The 24,451-nt window shown below is 46.1% G+C and overlaps 1 protein-coding gene across 3 annotated transcripts; it reads left to right on the top strand.

The window, feature by feature from the left end:
• Positions 1–3,643: 3,643 nt before the first annotated feature.
• HIPK1 (homeodomain interacting protein kinase 1) lies at positions 3,644–23,559 on the top strand. 3 transcript variants are annotated; one of them, XM_065740348.1, is made up of 16 exons: positions 3,644–3,905; positions 4,442–5,519; positions 10,280–10,403; positions 12,512–12,631; positions 13,363–13,449; positions 14,288–14,472; positions 14,818–14,980; positions 15,332–15,554; positions 16,385–16,506; positions 18,028–18,162; positions 20,663–20,802; positions 20,959–21,141; positions 21,659–21,874; positions 22,125–22,363; positions 22,744–22,880; positions 23,005–23,559. In XM_065740348.1, the coding sequence occupies exons 2-16, from the start codon at positions 4,444–4,446 to the stop codon at positions 23,488–23,490; spliced, it is 3,636 nt and encodes a 1,211-aa protein (XP_065596420.1). In that variant the 5' UTR covers positions 3,644–3,905; positions 4,442–4,443; the 3' UTR covers positions 23,491–23,559. The 3 variants fall into 3 exon arrangements, with proteins under 3 accessions (XP_065596420.1, XP_065596419.1, XP_065596421.1); XM_065740347.1 differs by having other exon boundaries at positions 20,660–20,802; XM_065740349.1 differs by lacking the exon at positions 18,028–18,162 and having other exon boundaries at positions 20,660–20,802.
• The last annotated feature ends 892 nt before the right edge of the window (positions 23,560–24,451 follow it).

Raw genomic sequence — 24,451 nt, 5'->3', positions numbered from 1 at the left:
GCTTGTGAAAATCATAAAGCCATGACAAGAGCAAAGATGCCTGCAGATGCAGCAGCCATACCTGCTCAAAAACAAGGCTGCTGTGGCCAGTACTCATAATGACAGCTGCAGTGGGTGTGCTTGGGGTGCTGCTCTGCAAACATAAGTCCTAACTCACAGTGGTACCTGGGAAGGCACGGGGTTGGAACAGTGTCATAAGCAGTGCCCCTTGGTGGGACTGCCTGTGGACTGCCTGCCAGCTGCTAACAGGACACTGGAAATGATGGAGTAACTTTCTGCATTGTACTTTAGAAATGTGCTTTAAAAGCAGTAGCAAGGGCAGCTCAAGCATCTAGTTGTGGTCTGTAAGACCTGTTTTTGCTAGTGAAAACTAAAGTGCAGAGCCTCATCAGGTCAGCATGTATGGAAGCACCTACTTTGATAACATCCGAGGTTGCTAAGGAAGTAATTGCCCTATGTTTGCAGTGGTTTGTTGCTGGATGCCTTGGAGATGCAGGCTGTACTCGGTGCTGCTGAAATGTAAGTGACTCACTTGTCAGGCAGGTGAGTGGCACGCTGCCTGCACTGACAGATTCCACTGTTCTGCTCTCATCGTGCAGCTTCACTGCTCCATTTGGTGTACTGCAAATGATCTCAGAGTCTCTCTCACACATCTTGCTGCTCACGGGATATGCAGTTTTTTCTTCCTTATCAATCCTGAGTAGAGAATCTCCAGGTGACCCTGAGCAAAACGGAGTTGTCAGCATTAATTCTTCGCAGAAGTGACTATTCTTTAGGGCACACAGTATAGCAGAGGCTCAGAGGCTGTGGGTCTGCTGGCCATGTCTGAGCACTTAGTTTTATCTGGCTTGGGTTACTACAGCCTTAGTGCAGCTGAGAGCTGCAGTGGCTCGTGCACACCAGGCTCTGAACATGCTGCTTCTAGCTTCACTGCACAGAGCTGTGTCAGCTCTGCTGCCACAGGTGTTCTGCTTGCAACATGACAAGGAGAAGCTGTAGGCAAGTGTTACCCAGAGCCCACACAAAGTGGTGTTCAGACCGAAGTCCTCCCAAATCTATACACACAGAGCTTGCTTGGGCTGTTTATCTCTGTTCCACAGTTGAGAACCAAGCCCAGTAGGATGAAACAGCCTGTAGAGGAGCTAGAAAGAGAGCAGAGTTCCTTTTGGCAAGATTTCAGCACTGTTTTAATGAGCTGTGATCAAACACTGGTGTGTCACAAGGGCAGGGCAGGCTCACGGTTCTGGGAGCAGCACTGCCCTGCTGAGATCTTCCATGCAATTGCATGCTCAAGTCCAATTGCAATGCTACAAAGCAGATTATTGGGCTCCAACTCAGTAGAAAACTTTGAAGTGGTTCCCTGCCTGTGCTATGGAGAGAAGGGAATGGACTGGTGAAGTTACTGCAAAGATACAGAGGTAAAATTCACCTACATCCCGTGTTCCACAGCAGACAGGTGTATAACATGGGTTTGGAGGGGACACAGCAGCGTAGTGTTCCCAACTCTGCTTCATATGCTATGAGGCTGTGGCACCTGGGACAACTTCCTTGCTTCAGAGCTGCTTTAGGTATCAGTAGCACAAGTTCTTATGGTTGTTTTAATGGAGTTCAGTGTCAGGGAAATCTTTTCTTCACTGAGCAAACTAATCTGAGGAAATTTGTAATTCCTTATATGGCACGTTGGGCTTACACTGGGCTCGTGCCATGCTAACTTGAAGCCTAAAATCTCTGGTGCTCTTTTTAGGACTATTCTGAAAGAATAATGGAAGCTGTAGAAGGGACAGGTGCCCTGCCAGTCACCTGAGCTCCCTTCACATTTGCTGCTGGCCCCATCTGGCTGTTTGGGTTGCATTCACAGTCCCTTCTGCTCCATTTTTGCTCTTTTGCTGAAGCTGCTGCAGTGCCTACGTTTTCCCTGCTGTCAGTTTGCACTTGGCCGAGTGCCTCAGCACAAGCAGCCGTGAGAGTGTGCTAACTTGCTTGGGAGGAACTTTGCTTGACAGCGAGACTGGGAGAGCCCAGCACTGTGAGCAGGTGCCTGGGGAGATAAGGAGCACACTCATTTTGCATGCGTGCTCTTGACACACTCAGCACTGTGCAGTGCTGGTCCTGTGCTTGTTTTCCAGGCTGAGCACATGCTCACACACGCATCATTTGTACAGCAAGATTCTCCTCCAGGCTTTCAGGTTTTTCTGCTGCTTGCAGTCTTGCTTGTCTGTTGTGATGTTGCATACTGACCCAAATCACGCCTGCAGTCAGAGCTGCCCAGGGCTGCCTCGTGGAGAAAGTTAATGCTTCAGTTTCTTCAAAGCAGAAATGACACTTCACCAAACTTTCCTCCTCCGTGGCAGTGGTCCTGGGGCTCAGTTAGGAGTACACCTGTGTAATAGTAAGCACCAGCATGAAGGCTGTGTGCATTCATAGGTCATAGAATCACTCAGGTTGGAAAAGACCTTAAAGATCATCGAATCCAACCACGACCTAAGCATACTGCCTAACAATCTTTCAGATACTGGAAGAGAGCAGTGAGGTCTCCCCTCACCTCCTCTTCCCCAGACCAAACAGCCCCAGCTCTTCAGTCTCTCCTCGTAGGGCACACTCTCCAAGCCCTTCCCATCCTTGCTGCCCTCCTCTGGACCTGCTCCAGCACCTCCGTGTCCTTTCTGCATGGAGGTGCCCCAAACTGAACACTACTCGAGGTGGGGCCTCACCAGTGCTGCTCACCACCCCATTGCTGATAGAAGCCAGCGTGTCGATGCATGCAGCAGCACGACTCGTCCCACCTGCACCAGGCATAGCTCTGTTGGTGGGTGCAGGCTGCAGCTGATGGGGCTGTTGTCCCGTGAGGTGAGGGCTGCACATCCGTACACTGCAGAGCTCCCAGGAGTGCTTTCCTTCCCAGGCACCAGGCTTAGGTACTTCCAGACATCTCAGGCTCTCTGAAGTATCAGTGCAGTTACAGTCTGTACGTTTTCTATGTGTAGTGAATGCTATTTGGTACTTATAAAAGATGAACTCAGGGCTCTGACCTCGGGGACGCGTGTGCTTACCACCATTGCAGCATAACTGCTTCAGGCACGGATCTCCACGCCCTGCCCAGGGATGCTCCGCTTCAGGACTGGGCTCTGCCTCAGGAAGCCAGGCTTGGGGACAGGCGGTGGCCTTTGCTGTCGTGTGACAGTCCTGCCATCTTTCTCTGTGCCCGCTGAGGAGCACTGCGTCGCTTTTTGTTCCTCGTTACCCCGGTCTCCATCTCTCACGCTCCAGCCTTGCTTCTTCACAAGTTGGTGCTCGGGTAAATACTGCTACAAGAGTAAACGCTGTTGCGATTCCGGTGCGATATTTGTAAGCTTTACTTTAAAATAAACTTCGGAGAGAAACCCGAGAGCCTCTGCTGCGGTATGACTTCGGCTCGGGGCGGCTGCGATAAGGCGGCGGAGCCCGGAGCAGCCGCCAGCGCCGCTCCCCACAGCGGAGCGGGATCATCCCCCGCCCCGCACCGCCCGCCCCCTTCCGCCTGCTGCGCGCCGCCGCCGTGGCGCTCACGGTCACGTGGTCGGGCTCGGCGCTCGGCCCGCCTGGCCGGCTCGGGGCTCGGCTGCCTCAGTCTGGCGCCAGCGGCCGAGGGGCCCGGAGCGGCGGGAGCGCGGCGGCGGTGGCGGCGCTCGGGCCCGGGGTGCGGCGGCGGCGGCGCGGAGCTGGGGGAGCCCGGCCGTGCCGTGAGGGCGCGGCGGAGCCTGGCGGCGGCGGCGGCAGAGCGGCCTGGGGGCTCCCCCCGGCGTGCGCGGGCCGAGCGGGCCGGGCCGGCGGCCGCGGCGGGGCTATGATGCGCCCGCTGCGGGGCTCCGCACCCCCGCGTGTCCCCCAGGCAGCTTCGGCCCGCGGCTGAGAACCCCCCACCGGCGGTAAGCGGGGCGGGCAGGGCCCGCGCCTGTGGCGGGGCCTGCTGTTCGGCGAGGCCTGCGTGCGTGCGGCCGCGCCCCGAGCGGGCGGGCGGGCGGGCGGGCCGGAGCGCGACTCCTGGCAACGGTCTCTGCGTGCTCTGTTGCGCGACTCCTGGCAACGGTCTCTACGTGCTCTGTCGCGCGGCGCTGCGGCCGTTAGGGGGGAAAACGGCACTCCGGCCGTCAGGGGAGAAGACCGAGCGGACGTGTGTTTCTTGCCGGAGTCCGGCCCGGCTCTGTTTTCCCGTTATGTGCGCTTTTTATGACCTTTGGGGATTTCGGAGCGGTGGTCGGTGCTGGTTGTGCTGCGGACATGGAGGAGGTAATGCGACGCTGCGGCGGAGCCGTGCTGTGAGGGTGCCGTGACGATCGGCCGTTGCACAGACGGCTTTCCCGGTGTTAGGGGGCGCTTAGGGAGATACTTGGCGCTGCGTTTCTTGCTCTGATGGCACCCTGTTGCTTGAGCGGTCCTCGTGGGTTCTCCTGTCTTTCCTCAGGTATGGCCTCACAGCTGCAGGTGTTTTCCCCTCCGTCAGTATCCTCGAGTGCCTTCTGCAGTGCCAAGAAACTGAAAGTGGAGCCCTCTGTCTGGGATGTTTCAGGACAGAGCAGTAGTGACAAGTATTACACCCACAGCAAAAACCTCCCAGCAGCTCAAGGGCAAGCAAGCTCATCTCATCAGGTAGCCAGCTTCAGCGTCCCTGCGTACGATCAGAACCTCCTTCTCCCTGCTCCTTCGGTTGAGCACATTGTGGTTACAGCAGCTGACAGCACAGGCAGCAGTGCAACAGCGTCCTTCCAGAACAGCCAAACCCTGACACATAGGACCAACCTTTCTTTACTGGAACCGTACCAAAAATGTGGATTAAAAAGGAAAAGTGAAGAGGTTGACAGCAACGGTAGTGTGCAGATAATTGAGGAACATCCACCTCTCATGCTGCAAAACAGACCTGCGGTGGGTGCTGCGGCCACGACCACCACGGTAACCACAAAGAGCAGCAGTTCCAGTGGGGAAGGGGATTATCAGCTAGTCCAGCATGAGATCCTGTGCTCTATGACAAACAGCTATGAGGTCTTGGAGTTCCTGGGCCGTGGGACATTTGGGCAGGTGGCGAAGTGCTGGAAGCGTAGCACGAAGGAGATTGTAGCCATCAAAATCCTGAAGAACCATCCTTCCTACGCTAGGCAGGGCCAGATAGAGGTGAGCATCCTCTCTCGCCTGAGCAGTGAGAATGCAGACGAATATAACTTTGTTCGCTCCTACGAATGCTTTCAACATAAGAATCATACATGCCTTGTATTTGAGATGCTAGAACAGAACTTATATGATTTCTTGAAACAAAACAAATTCAGCCCGTTGCCTCTGAAGTACATCCGGCCAATCCTGCAGCAAGTGGCTACTGCCTTGATGAAGTTAAAGAGCCTGGGTCTGATACATGCCGATTTGAAGCCAGAGAACATTATGTTGGTGGATCCTGCACGCCAGCCCTACAGAGTGAAGGTGATAGACTTTGGTTCAGCCAGCCACGTATCTAAAGCGGTGTGCTCCACTTACCTGCAGTCACGCTATTACCGGTGAGTAGTGACACAATGCTTCCTTTCAGAACACTGCACTGGCACAGGAAAGCTGATCTGATAGGGACTGCTTCTACAAGTGCTTAACTCCTGTGCTGTTAGTTACAGTTAGGGGCCAGGGGAAGGAAATCATCAGCCTGTTCACCTCTGCCTGTTTCCTGGAGATTTGTGAAACTTGTGTGTAAGTAAGTAGAACTTCTGCTTTGTGAATGTGATGTGGTATGCAGTCCTGTGCCTTCCTCTTACGCCAGATTAATGCAGCGAGTTGGTTAATTCTATCACTGGTTTGTGATGTTGTGAGACCTGTCGTTCATTTTAAATGGGGATGAGATGGATCTGTGCTTCCCTTGGTGAAAAGTAGAAATGTCTTCTGCCTTACTGCTAAGAATTAAAAAGAAAAAAAGATTTATTTTATGGGCAGACAAACTCAGAAATTGAGTAGGTAAAGCAAGCTGTACTTTTCCTTTCAGTTATTCCTCAAGCTTGGCTCTGTCAGTAACAGAGTGTAAGTGGCCACAGACATCAATTAGCAGATGCACTTCTGACATCAGAGGGATGTGAAGAGCTCTGTGCTGCCTGTGAGGGGTTGCTCTCAGTGTGAGCTCACTTGACACAAAGCACAGCCAGTATCTGGTCCTTCCAGCTGGGACAGACAGGGCTGGAGGCACCCCACCCTGCCTTGCCCCTGTTTGATGTCTTTCCCAAGCTTCACTTTCAGGCCCTCTCTTGTTGTGGGCTTGTTCTGTTTGTTCCTCTTGCTCCCTCTGCTTTGTGCTCTGCTTCTTGCACTGAGTGCCATCTTTCTGTGCTGTTTCCTTCAGGTTATACACCCTTTTCTTAACACATTCCTAATGATCTTCATTTAGCTTGTTGGCACTGATTTTTTCAATTCTGAAGCACTTTTTATTTTTATTTTTTTGTAACTGCAATTGTCTTTTATGCACTGTGACTCTGTTAAAATGCTTGCTTTCTAAAATGCATTATTAATTCTGTTGTTGTGATGACCACTGATCAAGTCTGCTCTGGTTTGCAACTGATGTGGGCAGAGCAGCCTGGGAAGGCTTATAGTGCTTTCCAGTTTGTAGTATCATGCACAGAAAAACCAGATTGGCTGAGACAAAAGTAGCAAGGGCTGATAAGTACCTTGAAGGGACTGCTGGGAAGGAAGCTGGCTGCTTGTCTTCGTGTGCAGGGCTGAGCTCAGAGCCACTTCCACCCTGAGAGCAGTGACCAACGCTGCCAGGAGGGTGAGAACCTTAATTCTGTCTGCTCAACTGCAGTTAAGAACACTGTTCTGAACTGATATTTAGAGTGGTGTGTAATTAGCTTGATGGTGTTGCTTACTAAAATCCACGTTCTAGGAACTCAGGAGGATGGTGCAGAAGCTGCTTTTTTTTTGTCAGAGAACTGAATTACTTTAAACGATTCGCATTAAATTCATGTTCAGTGAGCTCTAAGTTTGAATGTTTTCAGTGCTGTCCTTAATAAAACGGTACAGACCACTTCTCCCTTTGGTTCTCTGTCAGCCATTAAAAATAAACTTGAAGCCTTCTGTGTTCTTTGATTTTATCACCTGTCACTGGGCTGAGCTTCCTGTAGGGAAACGTGAAGCAGCCAAGTCAGATGCCCTGAGATGAATTTTCTGATGCATATATGTACCCTGAGGGGAAAAATGTTGCTTTATTAATTATGCTCATTGCTATTGAGCAGTAATCCATCTTAGTTTGTACGAGACTTTGAGCTCTGAATAGGTCTGGAGGGAAAAACACCACCTTAGTGCATTTAAGAGCTATTGCTTTAACTTTCCACCAGCAGTTAAACGTGTGCTCCTCAGATTGGGCTGAAGCTGTTTAACATGAGATGGGGATGCTCTGCTGTATTGCCTTCACAGAGAGATTTGGCCAAAGCGTTTGGTGCTTCTAGCTCTCACCTAGCAGTTGTTCATGGTGCTGTCTTGTTTTGGAGCCCTTAGGCCTATTTTCATTGCATTCTTAACACCATGGCACCAGCTGGGGTGCAGGACTGGGTTTGTCAGGGCAGCTCTTAAGGGTTGGGATTCTTCCCACAGGTATTCCTGCTGCCTCCACAGTGTTTCCTGGTCAGGAAGGGCAGTTTTCCTGCCGTGCCATGGTAGACTTGAAGTGCTGTGAGCAGGTCTTTGGCTCTGACACTTGGCACGGGCTCGCAGCATGCTAACTCTGGCAGTCACACTTCTGTGCAGTGACTTGTTTCTGTGTCAGTCCTTAAGTTTAGTGTCTTCATTTAGGCCATGAGGAGGTTGCACCGAGGGAGCTGCCAGAATGGAGGACTGAGTGCTCCTTCCTTCTCCTTGGGGCTGTTTCCTGTTCCTGTCCCAGCCACGTTGGCCCAGGAAGCAGCAGCGTGTGCCACCAACTTGAACTTTCTCTGCTTGCTGGTGCAGCTCTGAGCAGCAATGGTATTATTCACCCCATTGCTAACTGCAGTTGTATGATCTTCATATTACTGTTGCTCTTCACAAGGGCAGGGCTGAAGGCCCATGTGTAAGCATGGCATGTTCTGAAATGCTCAAACCAAGCCTCAGATTTTTCTGCTGCTGCTTTGAATCCTCTTTCGAGAGTGCCCAAGCAGATTTGCTAACTTTGGAGGTCAGAGCAGACTTGACAAGCACATATGCAAAGAAAGAATGTTTGATTTCTTATTTCAAAGAGCTTAAGACAGTAAAGCTAGCTTTAATCTTTGACAGGCTAGCTGTGAAAGTGACCTGCTCCTGTTGTCCTGTTTCAACTCACATCTCATAAGGCCACTAATTATAGCAGTGTGAAAGAAGATGATAGAGACTCATTTGCCAGCTCTGTCCTTGAATCGGAATGAAGTTGAGTGGCTTGTGAGGAGTTCATTTAAGTCCCAGGGAATAAAATGCATAGAATTGAACTTAAGTCATTTTGATATTGAAGTTTCAGTATATGTGTCTACCGCAGGATGTGTTTAAAGACAAACAAATAACATCCAATTCTGTTGGCCTCAGTGTGATTTTTTCTGTGTGTTTGAGAAGGCTGAGTATGTTCTGCATATCCACAAGCCACTTGTGTTTTACTTTGGTCATTCCAGACCAAGGGAACTTATGTGTGAAGTGTTCCTTATGTGATGCTTCAGGTCCTGTCTGAATTGGAAATTCCTGCATGAGTAGGAGAATCCAGAGGATCAGTACAGGTTTTCTGGTAATGCCACACTGTGTTCTGGAAACCCAATATGAATGACAACGTTGTACTCACTGTGCTTGTGGAGGTGAAAGCACTACAGACATGGAGTCCCCCTTAGCACCTCTTAGTCTATAGAGAGCTGCATCTGGTCTCACCGTGTTCTTTTACAGTAAAAGCTTGATCTGGGATTCAGAATTGAATTATCAGATATTTATCATGTTGACACAATCGTATTTTCACATAATCCAAGAGCTGCCTTGCTTTAAAGCAGTAGGGTTAGGTATGACCTCACTGCAGCCCATACCCAGTGCAGTCATCTGCCTTTTTCAGAGGTGCTGTGCCTGCGCAGCTGCCACGACTGCTTCATTCTGGAGTCAGGCTCATGATAATTGTGTACAGTCACCTTAACCAAAAGCCATATCTGTGTCACCACAGCTCAAAGGGTGATTAATTGGAGAGTCACTCCTTGTTGTGTGCAGACTGCTGGGAGGTAGCTTGGGTTGAACAGCTGAGGAAGGCGTTAGATCTGTTGACACCTGTATGTTATGCAAACCATTTCAGAACTCTGTAGAAAGATCAGAATTGGTTTCAGAAGGTTTTGTGTTTTTTTTTTTTTAACACCAGACTCTAAAATATAGTACAGTATAAGGAGTGGCATACTACCCAAGTCACATCCAGAAAACCACTAGCCTGTAGCTCAAGACTTTTCTATCTTTGCTGTTGTGTTAGTTATGCACGAAGAAGAGTGAGGTTTTAATGTTTGTAGTTTCCAGAGTAAGTTCCCATACCATCTTAGAGCAGGTTCTTGCAGCACACGGGTTTTGTGCTGTATGTAAATACATGAGAAGAATTTCGCCTAACAGAAAAGCATCAGTTTGTTTCAGAACTGTGTACTAAAACATAATTCTGTGTTCTGAGTTGGTCCCAGAAGGAAATCTCCCTGAAATTCCAAGCTGCTGCACAAGTCGGTCCTTCCTGCAGTGTGAGTTTTTTCCGTCAGCTGCTCAGGGCAGGCCGGGCTGATACGTTTTGCTTTAGGTGTGGCTCCGTGCACAGAAACCTGTAGCACAACCTTGCAGAGAAGTCAAAATATCCAGCTGTGTTTTTTTGATCCATTTTAAACTCGAAACTTTCCAAACCTCGCATGAAAACCAGTTGACAGAAAGCAAGTGCCTCCCTGAAGAGCTTCTTTTTCTGGGTCTGCAGATGTGATGCTTCTCCACATGCGAGCAGCCATGTGCCTGGGCAGGGAGAAAGGTCTGAGCACCCTCTGCCACCAAGTTCTGTTAGGCTGTGTGCTGTCTGGGGATGCCTCAGTCATATGTTATTAAAGGAATCACTTTGTCTCACACTTGCAGCATAAAGTTGGAGGGCACCTGGCAATAAAGCAAAATCAGCCATGCTAAGTGAGAACAAGGTGGTATCTGTTGGCAGCTGAGGCTTTAATGTTGAATCTCTTAATTTCATGTGGATTTACTTGGGCTCAGATGAAGGAGCATTATCCAGAGAAATCATTAAAGAGCTATGTTTTCTGAATTGAAAGTTTTAACCCTTTCCCCCCTCTCTTATTTTCAACAGGGCTCCCGAGATCATCCTGGGTTTACCATTCTGCGAAGCTATTGACATGTGGTCGCTGGGCTGTGTGATAGCTGAGCTGTTTCTGGGCTGGCCTCTGTATCCAGGAGCCTCTGAGTATGATCAGGTTTGTGCATGGAGAGTGTGGGGATGTTCAAATGAAACAACACTGATCTGTGTCCGGACCCTCTGAGCCCAACATATCCTGCATTGAATTTTATCCAGTATAAATCACTGGTGTCTCTCATCAGAATTTTCTGGCTCTATGTCTGCTGTCATTGCACAGGAGAGCACAGTTCTGTGCATTTTACCAAGTGCACTCATCCAATATAGAGTCATTTGACAGTTCCCCTGTCTGGTCTTCCAAACCCAAAAGCTGTTGAAGTACATTCCTGTCAGAGCAGAGCGGAGGTGTGTGCTCTGTAATTTACCATGAGAGTAGTTTTTCCATGTGGAGACAAAGCAAGCATACCATTCCTGTCCTGTTAGTACCTACAGCAGCCTTTATTTCTAATGCAAAACATGGGCCAACAGTGTCTCTGAAATATGAGCTCAAGGGACTGAAAAGGCATTTTGCACTAATTATTTCTTTCTGTGGATTCTTAGCATTATTACCTGGGCTTGTCAGCTGCCTATAAAAGAGCAAAAAATCTGTACAGGGTTTTTTTTGAGACTGACTTTTCCACTGTGGTTTTTGTTGGTGATGTCCTGTGACAGCACTTGGTATAGTTTTCCTCAAGTGATAGAGCACAGAAAAGTAAGCTTTCAAACTTAGTAAGTTTTTGGTATGTGTTAGGAAGGTAGCACTGTAAATTTCCAAAGGAAGCACAGTGGTACCTTAATGAGCAGGATGAGTTAGAAAATAACTGAGACACACCGTGGTGGTTTCCTTGCACAGTAAGTTTTGTGTAATTCTGAGAACCTTATCTAGCCATGTAGGTGGGTGGGGAGGAGCTGCGTTTTCCATTGCTTAGTAGCAGGATTTTGTAGTCCTTTGTGAGGTGGTGTGAGATGTGACTTCGTGTGGTTGGTTTTGGTATCTGAATTGCCCGTGAAAACTAGAGATGGTTTGCTTACACGTTTTCTGAGGTTTTGCAGCAGCAAATGAAAACTCAGACAGAGCTTCTGCAGGGACCTCTTAGGAATGAGTTCATGGCTTGGGATGGGTTTTACAATGATTGTTTAAACATTCTTTGCTTATAAGGAAGAGATAAATCTCATAAGCCAGCAGATCACTTAGCTGAGCTACTGTGTAATACCAAAGATAGTCGCCTGCAGATACTTCAGATCCACACTGGCATACATGGAAGGTGAATCAGTCATTCTCTCTGGTGCACGGACTACAGCCATCACTGTATCACCCTGCATTGTTCAGCTGCTCTGACACAGTGGAAGAGGAGGAGTTTTGCAAAGAAGACAGGAGACATGCTAAAGAAGCTGTATATGAAAACCTGAACAAAGCCTAGTTACCTTAACACTGTGCTCCTAGCCCTTGCTTTTAGAAATTAGAATTATTCTTTCCCTGAAACTTTTAAATAAGCTTCTTCTGGGGGAGAGTTGTGACAAAGGTGATGTCACATTTCTCACTGTACTCCTGAAGAACAAATATATTAGCAGTCAAGTAACATTTGGAATATTTGGAAGAAAAAGTACCATGTTTTATCATGATGTGCTGTTTTCATCCCTTTGGAGCACACCTTCATGCTTGGTAGCTCTCTGCTTGTGTGGCACTGATGCTATTGCAGCTGGTCAGGGGCACCTTCCAGATTTCTTATGATTTTGTTACAAGTTAAATGCATTAAATGCTTTTGAGGATACAGCTGACTGCATTAGAGGTTTAGGCTTGTTTTCTTCGTTAGTGAGAGCTTTGTCATGACATTATTGTGTGTTCAGGGTGCAGGTGGCCAATAATAGTAATGCTGCTTGGATGTTGCTGCCAGCAATGACTATTGGTGTTACTTTATCCAGATCTCAAAGAGTTCATAGTCTGCTCATATGTATTGGGCAAAGAAGATTTTCATAAACCAACGTTTATACAGAACCTAAAGTTTTAGCAGATAATGTGAAGGAACAAGTTAAATATCCTTACGGTATTCTCTTTAATGTCAGTTATTTGAGCATTCTTTGTTCACAGGTTGCTTCCTAATAACTGCAAATATAGCTGGCTGACAATGGCTACATTAACCATCAGCTAATTATACTGGGAGTCCTGATTCTTATTATTTTCTTTCCTAGATTCGTTACATTTCACAAACTCAAGGCCTTCCAGCGGAGTATCTTCTCAGTGCAGGAACGAAAACAAGCAGGTTTTTTAACAGAGATCCAAATTTGGGATACCCACTGTGGAGGCTAAAGGTTTGTCTGTCTTCTTAATATCCAGTTCTGTTCTGTTCACTGAGGGCTTGCTATAATTTGACACCTGGTTTGTTAAGATTGGATTTGAATTGCCGTTCAGATATTGCTGACTTGTGTATCACACTCCAGAAACAGTGCAGACCTCCTAGTGCTCATCTAACAGCTGTGAATGATAGCACCAGCAAAGAGTGGGTGTTGAAGTAACTGAGATAATGGTTGCTTATTATGGTCTGCTCAGAATTGGTGAAGCGCGTCATCTTGTTGTCATCTCCTGACAATACAGAGTAAAGTGGGAAGCATTTCATGATGTTGATTTTCAGTTGAAGAGAAATTGGTGTGTGTACTGGTAGAGGCCAGGAAGGAATCACGTGTATTTGATTTAAGCTGAGCTGCAAAAGGAGGGAATTTTGTCTTTCTTTGTAAAAGAGAGATTAAAAAATAGTCTTTTCTGAAATCAGAGCTCTTCTGTTCTTTTCACATTAGTACTACCTAAGAAAGCCTTGAAGGGAACCGATCCAGTTGTTAATTCAGCTTTGGCTGTGAGTAATGAGTTGTATTTCCTGTTTCAGAGGGGTGAGAACCCGTGACTGTTTGTGTTTGGCATGCTAGCATATGATTTATATTGAAGCAGGCAAAAGATGACCTGGCTCAACTCTTCTAACGTTGCTTTTTCTTTTTCAATATCAGTTTCTTAGATCTCCATTTATATTAACAAATTCCTTATTTTATAGACCCCAGAAGAACACGAGTTGGAGACAGGGATAAAATCAAAAGAAGCACGGAAATATATATTCAATTGTTTGGATGATATGGCGCAGGTATGTAGAAATACTCCAGCACACAGACAACTCATTTTAAATACATAGATCATTGGTGTCTTTAAAATGAGGATCCGGGGCATTCTTCTTCTGCTTATTATTGAGATCACTGTTATAGGTTTGCCATGGTGCTAATTAGCATCAGAAATCACTGTATTAAGGACTGTGAAAATGTTAATTATGAAGCAGTTAGAGATTTCCTGTTCTTGCTTAGGCTTTGATCTGGTGGATGCAACAAGCGTGCTTAGCCTGCGTCTCTAGGAGCAGCCTAGCTGCAGTCAAGTAGCAGGAAAGCTAAGCACCTGCAGATGTGTTTGTAGGATTAGGGCTCTTAGAGAGCCTTGGAAATCTCAGAGAGCATGTTGGCTGAGACTACAGATTGTTCCATTCTCTTTTCAAAATTTATAAGAGGGAATGTCTGAGTGTTTTTAATAATATCAGGCCTTGAATCTTATGTTGGTCTCCATTTCCTATTGATTTTGTAGCTATTATCATCACTGTACATCTGTGCAGAGAATGTAGAACCTCACCATTCAGTTTTGCTATAGCCTCTTAGAGCCCTGCAGAAGAGAGTGTATTGCCAGGCAGTGGGGAATGCAGCCTGGTTGCTGTCTGTTGAGCAGACCAATTTTGTGTTGAGATGAGAGTTCCTGTGTAAGTTCAACATCCTTTAGTGTGGGCAACGGAAGAGTTAAATGCTAGTGCTGCAGTACCTGAAATTAAGGTGGCTAAGAGACTGAAATCATTCATAAACGTTTGTGTTTGATACGAAGCTACTGAATTGTTATGCAGTAATGAAAGCGGTGTTTGCACATACTACCCCAATTTTGTCTTCAAGGTGAATATGTCTACAGACTTAGAAGGGACTGACATGTTGGCAGAGAAGGCTGACCGAAGGGAGTATATTGATTTGTTGAAGAAAATGTTGACTATTGATGCAGATAAGAGAATTACTCCGCTGAAGACTTTGAACCATCCATTTGTTACAATGACCCATCTGCTGGATTTCCCACACAGCAATCAGTAAGCTTCCTTGGATTTCTTGTTTTGTTTCAGGAGGACTGAGTGAAAACACAGAACAGCACATTTCTACTGTGTGTCAGTTCTGTTTTCTGACTGATCTGAAAACAGCAAAAGCATGTGGAAGGAAAGGCATGTTCATAAGCTTCCTTTTTGTGTTTTATTACCTATTTTGTTGTTTTTTTAAATACCTCCCCACAGCCTCCTCCTTCCCCAAAAGCAACAACAAAAAAAAAAGGAAAAAAAAAGTACCTAAACCTGAAGGCAATACAAAACTTCAGAAATGTAATGTCTCTGTTGAGTTACATTGTACTTAATCTCATATCTTCCTTCCATCTTCTGTTTCAGTGTGAAATCCTGCTTTCAGAATATGGAGATCTGCAAACGAAGAGTTAATATGTATGATACAGTGAATCAGATCAAGAGCCCATTCACAACTCACGTTGCTCCTAATACAAGCACAAATCTGACAATGAGCTTTAACAACCAGCTCAATACAGTACACAACCAGGTATAGCATCTGCTAATTGTTTTGCACTAATTGAAGAAGTTGAGCAGTCTCATTTTAAGCCCTCTTAACTCTTCTGCAAAGCAGTATATTTAAATCCCATTCCAGAATTTGTAGTCTTGTCTTGAAGTCTTATTTTCCAGACCTTAGGCCAATGCAGTCTCTTTTTCACCTAATCACATTGGCCTATCAGTTCAGCAACATAAGTAATGTTGGTGCAGTTCATGTTTTTTCTTGTTTTGTCTTGGGCTTTTTACCTGAAACCTTTTCCCAGTGCTTGCTACACAGTGCAGTCTTGACAGTTCCTCTTTTATAACAAATACAATTGATAAATCTGTTCTTCTTTTTTTCTAGGCCAGTGTGTTGGCTTCCAATTCTACTGCTGCTGCTACTCTTTCCCTGGCAAACTCGGATGTCTCCTTGCTGAACTATCAGTCTGCTCTATATCCATCATCTGCAGCACCAGTTGCAGGTGTGGCACAACAGAGTGTCTCCTTGCAACCTGGAACCACCCAGATCTGCACTCAGACCGATCCATTCCAGCAAACGTTCATTGTTTGTCCCCCTGCCTTCCAAGGTAAGCAGAAAAAAAACCCCAACCACCTTTGTGTTGTACTGTGCTTTCAGTTAGATTAAAAAGAGAAGTTGTGATTGGCATCACGTTGAGAAAATGCAGAAGATCTCTGTGTGCATGTCACATCAGAACAAAGAGCAGAATCAGGTCAGACATGGGTAGACAGTTTGGTTGCCTTCCAGGTGAGCTTGAGCAGGTGGCAGTACCTTGCCTGCCTCCATTGCAGCCTTCATCTGGTTGCTCAACCAGTTTTTCCCTCCAAACTCAACACAACAGCATTCCTCAGAAAGCATTGAACAGAGTCAGACTGAACTGAAAATAAGAAAATGCCTTGCCATGTTTTTTTATGCCAAGAGTGAATATCCGCTCGAGTCAGCTCAGTCACTGATGCAGTTGTGTAGTTTGCTAACAAGAAATGAACTGTCACAAAATGCAGTTAAGTTAGCACAGGCATAGCTCTGTTTATACTGAAAGCTCTTCATCATTTTTATACCTGGATTGTGCTAGTATGGAGTATTATTTATGAAATGTGGATGACTGATGGTGTAACAGAACTAGATGTGTGTGTGGATTGCTGGTTTCTGAACACGAGGCTGCAGTTTTGAATGGAGCTTTTGAGAGATGATTGTCCATCATTGTCCTTTAGCAGAGGGGGCTGCGGAAGTATTTACTCCAGCTGGTGTTTTATTAGTAAGATTTTGTTGAAGAGAACAGCTTTTCTTCATCTGACCCTGTATTCTTTGACCTGTTAGGGACATGAGAAGAATAAATAAAGACGTAAGTGAAACATCTTCGCTGTGATTTAAGCTGTGATGTATTCTTGTCCTCCACAGCTGGACTTCAGGCAACTACAAAGCATTCCGGGTTCCCTGTAAGGATGGAGAGTGCTGTCCCAATTGTACCACAAGCACCTGCAGCACAGCCACTGCAGATCCAGTCTGGAGTTCTCACACAGGTAAAAAATGATAAAATAACAAGAATTCCTAAGTTAACTGCACTTGCAATCACTATCCAGGAGAACCTGACTTACCTTCTGGTGCTTTGGGTTGAATGCTGGGGGTTCTCAGCACACTCTGAAAGGTTTAAGTGCAGACCACTTCTAAGACAGTGTTTTCTTGTTTTGTTTTTCCGGAATATTTAAAGACTGAACTGTTTTATGTCATGTGCCTCCCTGGTTTTAGGGGTTTGGTTTAACAGCAGGAATAAATAAGTGTTGTCCAGCTGTTAAAAAAAAGAAGACGGTCTTTTTATAACCTTATAGCTATCTAAGGTGTACATTTTTACCCACACTTCAAAAATAAGGCAGCACATTTTACAAGAAATCTGTTCTGTGAGAATTGAGATCCCAGAAAACAGAGGTAGCAGCGAAGATTGTTCATGTTATATTTCACCTTGAAATGAAATCATCTGAATTCTTCTCCATTAGTTGCATTGTTAGCATGAATTGATCTGTAGCAATGGCATCCTTATTTCTGTATTAAAAAGCATGTTTAAAAAGCATGAGATGTCAGAATTCACAGATCATTCTAGAAATCAATGTTACGAGCATTAGTAATGTGACATAAATGAAAAGATTTTTTATTTCCAAAATATTATTTCAACTATACAGTGAGGGCCCAGTGATTTCCAAGTATTACTCACTGAAAAATTGTCACAGCCTTCCAAATTGAGCACAGTCCCTTTGATTTGTATAGTTTAAGCTTCTGCTGACGTTAGCACATACTGTATTAATTTTACTGTCCAGGAAGTGTGTCGTGCTGCTGACCTACTTGCAGAGAAGTGATTTTGGATTGCTCAGTCCAAGCAACTTTGGCATTCTGTGATCTCTGTTTCATTTGGCAGAGTTGTGCAGATGACAGTATCCAGAAAGCTGAATATATTTGAAGAGAGCCCTCCTGAATCCAAACCTTAGTGTTCTTGAGAAGGCAAATTGTGAACTGAGAATCTAATTTGATTAGGTTGTTATTTTAGGAATGAATGTTGGTAGTTTCTTGACAGTTTCATCACAAGTTACTTTGTTCCTTAATAATACAAAAGACTTTTTGTGCCTTTTAATAAATGCCTTGTTTTTTTCCAAGAGTGCTGTATGTGCATGCGGAGGTATGACATTCAAAGCTGTATCCTGCTGGGGGTGCAGTTTGTTATGGCTTAGTATGCAAAACCAGTGTAACTAGCTCTCTGGGTCCTGGTGAAATACACTAGTAGCTGAACACTATCTCGTATTTACTTCTCAACTGTGTCATCGGAGGGAGGCTGTCCCCAGTTCCCTGCTCCTCGTGCTCCCCTCAGGGACATGTAATTGCTTTGATCATGCCCAGGGGGTCAGAGCGTTGGTTTCACTGCACCCATTGCAATTCTGGAACTTACTCAAGCACCATAAAATGCCAGTGAGGTGAAACCTTGTCTAGCCCTATTGCTGAACCCACTTACCTGCCTCGGTACGTTTGTTTCACTCACTGCCTGATCTACATTTCAGGGAAGCTGTACACCACTAATGGTAGCAACTCTTCATCCTCAAGTAGCCACCATCACGCCGCAGTATGCGGTCCCCTTTACCCTGAACTGCGCAGCCGGCCGGCCAGCGCTAGTAGAACAGACGGCTGCAGTACTGGTAATTGCCTCCCTTGATTGTGTTCACTAACTGAGTTTTTGTTTTAACTTAGACTTGCAGAGGGCATGGAAGCATGTGCCATCTTGTGGCTGTGTTCTCGCTACATCTTAATGTTTTGTTGTTTTCCTCCCCAACATTGCTGAAGCACTGTCTGACTCTGATGTTTAGTGTGGCTCTGTAAAGAATCCAGATCCATTGACTATTACTCTTTACTGGCCTAGTATTACAAAGCTCTTCTAAGCTAGGCTGTAGAAGAGCTACAATTGTTCTTGTTCTTCGCTTACTATCCTATCTTTGCCTTTTGATTGCTCAATACAAAGGAATCAGTCTTTAGCTCGATTCTGCTACAGGTACCTGGATGGCCAGAACTTGAACTACCTGGCAAGTTAGCTGCCTGCTTTGTCTCAACACCTGTAAAGCTGCTTTGTGTGTAGAAATGTGTCAGGTCGTTAAGCACAGGCTAAAACCTCTAACGATAGCCAATTCTGCAGCATACTGCTTTAGGAGTCGATTTCTCTTAATCTCTGTTTGACACTGACAACAGCATTCTGGCCTTTCGTTATTTATAGCCAACCACAGGTAGCTTGCTTCATCCAAAGATACTGTTCTTCGCAGATACTTTCAGTTCATATGTATTGCTTGGTTGAAATTAAAGGTGAGCTGTATCAAAAATGCCACTAGGTAGCACTTAGGCTATTTGGAACAACTGCAAAAAAAAAAAGTTGGGGGAAGTAAACACACCTTCAGGGAATGCTTTTCAAAATTGTCCTCTTTGTTTGCACCACAGCAACTTTGCAAGTGCCACAGAGAAGTCATTGTCAAACTCCAGAATCAGATCAGTGAAGCTTACGAAAACATTGCGGTGCACTGAAGTGCTGGTATCCTCACGTGTCCTTCAAAGCACATTCCATTTCTCCTGTGAACCATGTTGTTTCTTGTGGCATTAGAGTGGTAGTCTGAGTGTCATTTTCTTCCAAGACGGAGACCTCTCCCGAAGTGGAATTTGCTCAAGCCATACGTGTGCTGCAATGAAACCCTGCTCGTTTGAGTTCCGAAGCGAGCGAAGTGCTCCCTGTGTCGGAGGAGGGGGAAGGCAGGAGAAGGGGCTCTCCTGGGTCCCAGCTCTGAGCTGACAGCTCCAGGGATGCATCTCCTTTCCTCCTGTTGCGTTTTGATTGCCGAAAGGCTGCGCTCCAGGCTCTGAAAACAGCAAGGGGTGTCTGTAGCAGAGCTTGGGACACAAGTGAGACATTAGCGATGTTTTCCAAAGTGGACATTTGATTCAACAACAGGCAAATTAGATCTGTTCTCCTGTGTGTGTACAGCAGTGGGAGTCAGAGCCGGCCGGCCCCGAGCTGCGAGCCTGCACTCTGAGCTTCCCCGGAGAACCAACCATTCCTCTTTGGATTCTGGGAGCCTTTGGCGTGAATTTGCTCACCTTTAGTGCTTCCAACACTTCTCCCTGCTGCTTCCCCTGAGTTTGCATTAGCCATTTGCTAAGCTTTGCATATTTTTGTCCTTCCTCTGTCAAAACAGTTCGTCGCTTGGAAGGCCCGGTTTCTGCCTCTCATTGGGAATTATATATCTTGCTGTATTAAACTCTCTGCTTTGTCTTGTGCAGGTGTTGGCTTTTGGAAAGACGCATGGTGTGACTTTTAACATATTTCTCTTTATGATTATTTTATTTTTATATTGTTGTTACTATTATTCTGCTTGTGTTGGCAGAGGTTTTAGCAGCTCTCTGCTTTGAAGGCTTCTTGTTCGGAACCGGTATTTGTGAAACACAGGTCTGTTACTTGCAGAAATACTTTGTTTAAAGCAAGCAGCACTTCTGCAGTTCAGTGTGCAATGAAGAAGCATTTTCAAAACCTTAGGGATGTTGTACTGCAGAATTTAGGACATTGGTGGCTTTTTTCCAGAAAATTCTACGTTTTGTCAATTTGAACAGAAACATTGCTGGGACCAATGAATAGAAAATAGCTTCCCATGCCTCCCAAATCACTGAATGTTTCTCTCACCGTATTTTTTGTTTACTCCTTCAGTTGAGGAGAGGTAAATTTGCCATGACAAGAACACTGTCTCAGCTATGAGATAGCTATCATAGTATGAGCCCTGTCACCCAGACAAACAGAAAGAACCAAACTGCCTTTGGAGTTTGGAGTCTTTGAGCAGAGCAGTGTGCAGAAACCTAATGCAAAGTAGTCCTGAATACTCATGATACTTCCAGCAGGACAGTACCTGGCTGCATTCTGCAGTACATTCTGCACTTCTCTCCAGTGGCACCTGGGCTACAAAAGGTTAGCACTGTGTCAGGAGAAGCTTGTTTCTCTTTTTTTTCTTTTTTTTTTTGTACTGAGACCTTTTGAGAAAGTGCAGTGATGTGCCCTTATCTCTGCAAGTTAACAATCTGTGTAAGTGCATTTATTGCTTGGAACAACTCTCGTCTCTGTAGGAACTGAAATCTAGTGAAGCTGTGTATCTGATTGTTGTTTTGCAGCAGGCCTGGCCTGGGGGAACCCAGCAGATACTGCTTCCTTCCACCTGGCAGCAGCTCCCAGGGGTTGCCTTGCACAATTCTGTCCAGTCAGCAGCAGTGATTCCAGAGACGATCAGCAGCAGCCAGCAATTAGCTGACTGGAGGTAGGGACTACGTGGGGTCCAGTTCCTGGTGCTGCACTGCACAGAACTTCTCCCTCCCCTTCAGAATCACGCAAGGGCTCAGTGCAGCTGTGCCTGAGCTACAGTGGCTGCAGTGTTGTAATGAGGATTTGGGTCTTGTTTCTTTTTCGGCCCCAGGAATGCACATTCCCATGGAAATCAGTACAGCACCCTCATGCAGCAGCCATCGTTACTGACCAACCACGTGACGTTAGCTACGGCCCAGCCTCTGAATGTTGGAGTTGCTCATGTTGTTAGGCAGCAGCAAAGCAGCAATGTTCCAGCAAAGAAGAACAAGCAGCCAGCAGCAAGTGCAGCCAAGTAAGGCTTTGTTTTCCAGCCCTATAGAGACTGTGGGTGTGCTGTGCAGGTTGCTTTTGTGATGTGAAAAACTGTTCTTACCATCACAGAATTACTGTCTGTGTAACTCTTAGTGTCCTACAGTTGCTTTTAAATACATTTTGGATAAAGTGGTCTGAGTTTCAGTGAGAGTGGAGGGACTGTGGTTGACCAGGTCCTTTATTGCAGTGGTCAGAGTAGGACTTTATGCATTCAGGGTATGATAGTGCCATAGCAAACAGCTGACAGAACTGGCAGCTGACTGACAAGGGGTGGCACAGGAGAGTCAGTCCTGATCAGAGTACTCTTGAGTACATTTGTCCTTTCTGGGACAAATTCCACACTGCTTTTCTATATGAGTGTGTGCACTGAGTTTCTCTTGTTGTATTTCATTGTGTACTGTGCTCCATCCTGCTTCAAGCTGACTGTTCTTAATGCTGGTGTAGATTTGTCCCGGCCTGCCGACACACAGCTGAATACTGCTTTGTTTTTCCTTCAGGTCCAGCTCCACTCTAGAAACTGTGCCCACTCAAGTTTACTCTCTCATTGGGAGCAGTCCTCTGCGCTCCACATCCTCCTCCTCCAATGTGCTCATCCCAGTGCAGGAGCAGCACCAGCCCATTGTGATCCCAGACACTCCAAGCCCACCCGTCAGCGTCATCACCATTCGCAGTGACACTGATGAGGAAGAGGACAGCAAATACAAACCTGCCAGGTAGGAAGTTCATTTAGGCAATTAGTTCTGAGCTGAGCCCAAGCATCAGGGAGAGCTGAGTCAGCTACGTGCAAAGCCCCGGCTCGGCTAAGAATCACAGCGTTAGACTGGAAATACTGTATCATGTTCACTGCATTGCTTGTCTCTAATTAACCAGAATCGTGTAAGTCAAAGGGGGGTGTGAGATCTGAAGGGGAGATGTTTTGTGGGAAAAGCTGGAATGTTTCCTGTTTGTCTTTTTTCCCTGCAGTTTGGGTATGAAGCAGAGATCCAATGTCATCAGCTACGTTACTGTTAATGACTCCCCTGATTCCGACTCCTCCCTGAGCAGCCCCTATGCCACAGACCCACTTTCGTCTCTCAGGAGTACAGGTGGTGCCCTGGAGCTGCCAAGCAGAGGAGCAGCTGACAGCTCCAACTCTCGGACTATCATTGTGCCACCATTGAAAACACAGCTCAATGACTGCATTGTAGCTACCCAGGCTTCAGGTAGATATGCTCTCATTGCTCTCTGTGCTCACTGGTTTTTGCCAGGGCTTAGATGCTGGGCTCAGATGCTGTCTCATTCCTGACAGCTTTGTCCTCGCAGTTTTTAACTGTCTGCATTAGGTGTGATGTTCTGAGAATGCAAACCTCAGTCTGGTTTTAATTTCATTGATACATTTACCTTTCGTGTATGAAAGGTAATGACTGCATTCATTTAGAAAGATCTTCAGAAATTCTTCTACAATCAAATTTTAAGTTGTAATTGAAGAAGTAGCTCTGCTACAGAAGTAGGCACTATGCTTTTCGGCTACCTAAGCTGGTTAGCATAGTGCATATGTGCAGTGTGAGAAGGAAGAGGGGATTAAACTGATGAAATCTTTCAGGCATCCTGAGCAGCACCAGTAAGACCAAGCCTGTGGCCTCCGTGAGCGGGCAGTCATCGGGATGCTGTAGCACACCTACTGGGTACCGAGCACATCGCGTGGTAACAAACGGTGTGCAGCCTCTCAATCTCAGCCAGGTAAGCACAGTGTGATGTTTCCTGACCGTTGTCTGTCCCGTGGCTGGGGTGTGGGTGTTGGTGGGGAGGCTCTCACTGCTCCCAGGGATTACTTGTTAACTTTATTTCCTTCTTCTTCCTGTAGAACCAGCAAACGACAGTGCTGGCCTCACAGGAGAGAAGCGGAAATGCAGTCCCACGCAGGCAGCAAGCTTATGTGGCACCCCTCACATCAACTATTTCTCAGGCTCCCTACACGTTTCAACACAGCAGCCCAGTGCATCCCCACCTGGCAGCAGCGACTGCAAATGCACACCTGTCCAGCCAGCCACATATGTACACTTATGCTCCAACTACTGCTGCAACGCTGGGCTCCACCACCTCCATTGCCCATCTCTTCTCCCCTCAGGGCTCCTCACGGCACACCCAGTATGCTGCCCACCCCAGCACACTTGTCCACCAGGTCCCTGTGAGTGTTGGTCCGAGTCTGCTGACTTCTGCTAATGTTCCACCTGCCCAATACCAACACCAATTTGCTCCCCAGTCCTATATTGGTGCTTCCAGAGGATCTGCTATTTACACTGGATACCCACTGAGCCCTACAAAGATCAACCAGTACTCATATTTGTAGTTTCTGGTAAAGCAGTTCCTGTCCTGCAACAGGCTGGAGCAATTGGAGAAAGATTTCAGGTGAATCTCTACTTGGGTTTCTGTTTCTCCTTTTTTGGGTTGTATGTTGTTCAAAACTGTCTCTAGTGAGTCCAGTGGCTAACCGAGCAGCATGCTTTGTTGCCAATACAAGGCTCACTAATTCAGTTTTTAAAATTTTACTTACTTTTTACAGATGCTTTTAGAAGTTCATGGTCACGTTTATTTAAAATTGTTCTGTTGTGCTAGTGGAAAGAGGAGGGAAAATCAGCGTCTCGGAAGACAGATCCTGATGATTTTTTAACTTGTATAATTTAAACAAGAAGATCAGCAGATGATTTTTCAGCAGCTTGCACAGATCCATATTGCCACTAAAAATGTGATGCACATTTATCTCTTCAAGTTTCCAGGGCAGGCCTAACATCCATTTGAGTGTTTTAACTTTTATTCCCTCTTTCATTTTGTTTCTAACAACTTGCTGGTTTTGCAAAAGCCATTACATCTCCATGTGTTTCTTACCAAGGTTTACATCTCTGCTTTGTTTTAAGTGCTGGTGGGGGCAGCTGCCTTGCACTGGCGACATCGCATATTCAGGAATGAACAAGAACTCAACAAGAACCCTGGAATCTCTTTTATTTTCCTGAAAATGGTTTGTTTCCATTACACAACTGAATTACTATTGCATTCGTGGAAGAATTCTTTATAGGTTTCTCACACCGTAGTCGAGGTCACGCTGTGTAACAGAGCTCAACACCTTTATGAGGATGCTGTAGTCTTCAGTTGAGGATGAATTGTGCCACATTGCTCTAGGATTTGCTTTCTGCAGCGTGTCAGATGCTGGCCCAGTGACAGAGCTGGATGCCTTCAGGGCTTTTCGGTTCTGTTTCATTCTTCCTTAATATTTTTCTTCATGTCATTCATTTACGAGGGAGTTGAACAATTTG

The sequence above is a fragment of the Cyrtonyx montezumae genome, unplaced genomic scaffold (genome assembly GCF_038088225.1).
Source record: "Cyrtonyx montezumae isolate F1298 unplaced genomic scaffold, pur_monq_1.0 scaffold_26, whole genome shotgun sequence".
NCBI classification, from domain to species: Eukaryota; Metazoa; Chordata; class Aves; order Galliformes; family Odontophoridae; genus Cyrtonyx; species Cyrtonyx montezumae.
This window is presented reverse-complemented; position numbering and strand designations above follow the sequence as displayed.

Bases quoted from the DNA above. Each gene is read 5' to 3' on its own strand.
- HIPK1 (XM_065740347.1), top strand. From the start codon at position 4,444: ATGGCCTCACAGCTGCAGGTGTTTTCCCCTCCGTCAGTATCCTCGAGT. The intron at 16,507-18,027 runs GTAAAAAATGAT...TCTACATTTCAG, and splicing joins AGTCTGGAGTTCTCACACAG to GGAAGCTGTACACCACTAAT. The intron at 22,881-23,004 runs GTAAGCACAGTG...TTCTTCCTGTAG, and splicing joins AGCCTCTCAATCTCAGCCAG to AACCAGCAAACGACAGTGCT.